This window comes from Carica papaya, chromosome 9 (assembly GCF_054855325.1).
Source record: "Carica papaya isolate Zhongbai chromosome 9, ASM5485532v1, whole genome shotgun sequence".
Lineage (NCBI taxonomy): Eukaryota > Viridiplantae > Streptophyta > Magnoliopsida > Brassicales > Caricaceae > Carica > Carica papaya.
Window position 1 is genome coordinate 14,798,363 of NC_142317.1, and position 3,976 is coordinate 14,802,338.

The 3,976-nt window shown below is 38.2% G+C and overlaps 1 protein-coding gene across 1 annotated transcript; it reads right to left on the minus strand.

The window, feature by feature from the left end:
- Window positions 1-437: 437 nt before the first annotated feature.
- LOC148240101 (uncharacterized) lies at window positions 438-1,476 on the minus strand. The gene is made up of 3 exons (XM_088212070.1): window positions 1,393-1,476; window positions 1,031-1,212; window positions 438-702 (listed from the first exon to the last, which is right to left on the minus strand). Exons 1-3 carry the CDS (start codon window positions 1,474-1,476, stop codon window positions 438-440), a joined length of 531 nt encoding a protein of 176 aa, XP_088068196.1.
- Window positions 1,477-3,976: the final 2,500 nt, after the last annotated feature.

Sequence of the window (3,976 nt, forward strand, 5' to 3'; positions counted from 1 at the left end):
GCCTGGGTTCGAACCGAGGACCTCTAGTGTGTGAGACTCTTGGGTGTCGGAACCCCAAGACCCTTGCTTGAAAGCGCATCAGCTACCACATTTTCTTTTCCTTGCTTATATTGGATCACATATGGGAAGGACTCTATGAATTCTACCCATTTTGCATGTCGTTTATTAAGCTTGCCTTGCCCTTTCAAATGCCTCAAAGATTCATGATCGGTGTGAATCGCAAATTCTTTTGGTAACAAATAATGTTGTCTTGTCTCTAATGCTCTTACTAAAGCATAAAACTCTTTATCATAGGTGGAATAATTCAATTGTGCACCGTTGAGCTTCTCACCGAAGTAAGCAATGGGTCTTTTATCCGTTATTTTGTTGACGGCTCTACAATCAACACACATACGCCAACTACCATCTTTTTTGGATACTAATAAGACGGGTACTGCTCATGAACTTACACTTTCTCGAATGTGCCCCTTTTGTAAGAGCTCCTCCACTTGCCTTTGAAGCTCTTTGGTCTCCTCGGGATTGTTCCTATAAGCTGGTCTATTTGGTATGGCAGCCCCAGGAATGAAGTCAATTTGATGCTCAATCCCTCTCAAAGGTGGTAAACCTTGAGGTAGATCTTCAGGAAAAACATCGCTAAATTCTTGCAAAACTTCAACCACAACACTTGCAAGGGTCAAGTTCGTTAGTTGAGAAACAAGCTTCCTTGTACATGAGTACAATAATTAGCTTGTTAGAAAATAAAGCTTTCCTCACATCTCTCATTTTAGCATAAAAGCTCATTTTCTTTCCCTCATTCTTTTCTATGGTCGAATGCATCTCTCTTTCTTTTTCCTTTTGATCTTCATTTTTCCACTCTAATTTTCTCTCACTCTCTTTTCTTTTCTTTTTTTCTTTTTCTTTTCTTTTTCTCTTGGGCTCTCTTTATGTAAATTCATCATGGGACTTTTCAAGTTGCATTTGGTCTTCAAAAACTTGTTTAGGGATTAAAGGAAGAAGAGTATACTTTTTGCCCTCTTTTCCTTCCATGTACCTATTGAGATACCCATCATGCATCACTCTCCTATCCCATTGCCATGGTCTACCCAGCAAAATATGACTAGCTTGCATAGGAACTACATCACATATCACTTCATCACTATACTTCCCAATAGTAAAAGGCACCCTCACTTGCTTATTAACTCTCACCTCGCCACTATTGTTAAGCCATTGCAGCTTATAAGGTTTAGGATGTTTTGTAGTTTCCAAACCCAGTTTATCAACAAATAAGGTACTAGCCACATTTACACAACTACCCCCATCAATAATCATGCTACACAATTTTCCATTCACTAGACATCTAGAATGAAAAATGTTCTCTCTTTATAACTTAACCCCCTCATCATCATTCCTTACTTGCATATTCAAAGCACGTATAGAAACCAATAATCTACCTTCCATAGGCGTTTCCCCATCACTACAATCCTCCAAAGGAGGCATTTTATCCTCCACATCATTTGGTATCAGAGCATTGGTTCACCAAGTAAATTAGTCTATCCTTATTTTGTTGTCTTTATTTTCATTATTTCTTACCAAAAAAAGAGAGAAATTTGCATTCAGCAAAAAAAAAAATCAGATTAGCCTAATTTGCTTAATTGTGCAAAACACATTTCCGCATCATTTGGTATCAGAGCAATGCAACAACAATTTGAGAGGATTCAACTAGCTATTGGCAACATGAATGAGAAACTAGAGAAACAACAACGTGAGTTAAATTCCATGAGAGGGGAAGCCTAAACCAATCCAAGGGCAAGAAGACTTCCAACACCACCTTTTGATGAGGAACTGGAGGAAGAATTTGATGACCAAGTTACTTTGGTTAATGAAGGTCGAAATTATGGTAGGGGTCGAAACGATCTTGATAAAAACATTAGGATCATCAAAATGAAAATCCCATCGTTTCTAGGCAAGAATGATCCGAATGCTTATCTTGAATAGGAAGGCAATGTGGAGCTTATTTTTGAGTGCCACAATTATTCGGAGGAGAAAAAGATAAAGCTTGCAGCCGTGGAGTTTTGAGAGTATGCCATTGTGTGGTGGGATCAACTCATCACAAGTAAAAGGAGAAATGGAGAGATATCTATTTCCACTTGGGCCGAAATGAAGGCTATCATGAGAAGGCACTTAGTTCCTACTCACTACTATAGGGACTTACATCAAAAATTGCAAGGCCTTATACAAGGGAACAAGAGTGTAGAAGACTACTACAAAGAGATGGAGATAGCCATGATAAACGCTAATATTGAAGAGGATAGGGAAGCTACTATGGCAAGGTTCTTAAATGGCCTTAACAAAGACATAACCAACACTGTAGAGCTTCAACATTATGTGGAGATTGATGATATGGTGTACATGGCTACAAAAATTGAAAGACAATTAAAGAGAAAGGGGAACACAAGGGAAGCCAACACTTAGTCGGCCCAAAATTCTAATTGGAGACCGAATTGGAGGGGAGATAACAACGCTGTCCAATTCAAAAGAGATGACAAAACAAAGCCAAAAGATGCTAATGAGAATAAAAACAAAGGTATTTCTAACTCCCAAACTCCTAGGAATAGAGATATCAAGTGTTTCAGATGCTTGGGTTTTGGTCATATTGCATCTCAATGCCGAAATAAAAGGGTAATGGTGATGCGTGGTGATGGTGTTGAAACAGATTATGAGAATGATTTGCAGGATGAAATGCCTCATTTGGAGGATTGTAGTGACGGGGAAACGCCTATGGAAGGTAGATTGTTAGTTTCTAGACGTGCTTTGAATATGCAAGTAAGGAATGATGATGAGGGGGTTAAGTTGCAAAGAGAGAACATTTTTCATTCTAGACATCTAGTGAATGGAAAATTGTGTAACATGATTATTGATGGGGGTAGTTGTGTAAATGTGGCTAGTACCTTATTTGTTGATAAACTGGGTTTGGAAACTATAAAACATCCTAAACCTTATAAGCTGCAGTGGCTTAACAATAGTGGGGAGGTGAGAGTTAATAAGCAAGTAAGGATGCCTTTTACTATTGGGAAGTATAGTGATGAGGTGATATGTGATGTAGTTCCTATGCAAGCTAGTCATATTTTGCTGGGTAGACCATGGCAATGGGATAGGAGAGTGATGCATGATGGGTATCTCAATAGGTACATGGTAGGAAAAGAATGCAAAAAGTATACTCTTCTTCCTTTAACCCTTAAACAAGTTTTTGAAGACCAAATGCAACTTGAAAAGTCACATGATGAATTTGTATAAAGAGAGACCCAGAGAAAAAGAAAAGAAAAAAAAAAGAGAAAAGAAAAGAGAGTGAGAAAAAATTAGAGTGGAAAAATGAAGATCAAAAGGAGAAAAAAAAAGGAGATGCATTCGACCATAGAAAAGAATGAGGGAAAGAAAATGAGCTTTTATGCTAAAATGAGAGATGTGAGGAAAGCTTTATTTTCTAACAATCCAATTATTGTACTCATGTATAAGGAAGCTTGTTTCTCAACTAATGAACTTGACCCTTTTTTGCCAAGTGTTGTGGTTGAAGTTTTGCAGGAATTTAACGATGTTTTTCCCGATGATCTACCTCAAGGTTTACCACCTTTGAGAGGGATTGAGCATCAAATTGACTTCATTCTTGGGGCTGCCATACCAAATAGACCAGCCTATAGGAACAATCCCGAGGAGAACAAAAAACTTCAAAGGCAAGTGGAGGAGCTCTTACAAAAGGGGCACATTCGAGAAAGTTTAAGTCAATGCGCAGTGCCCGTCTTATTAGTACCCAAAAAAGATGGTAGTTGGCGTATGTGTGTTGATTGTAGAGCCGTCAACAAAATAACGGTAAAATATCGACACCCAATACCTCGACTTGATGATATGTCAGATGAGTTTCATGGGGCTTGTGTATTTTCTAAAATTGATCTTAAAAGTGGTTATCACCAAATAAGAATGAAACCAGGAGATGAATGGAAAA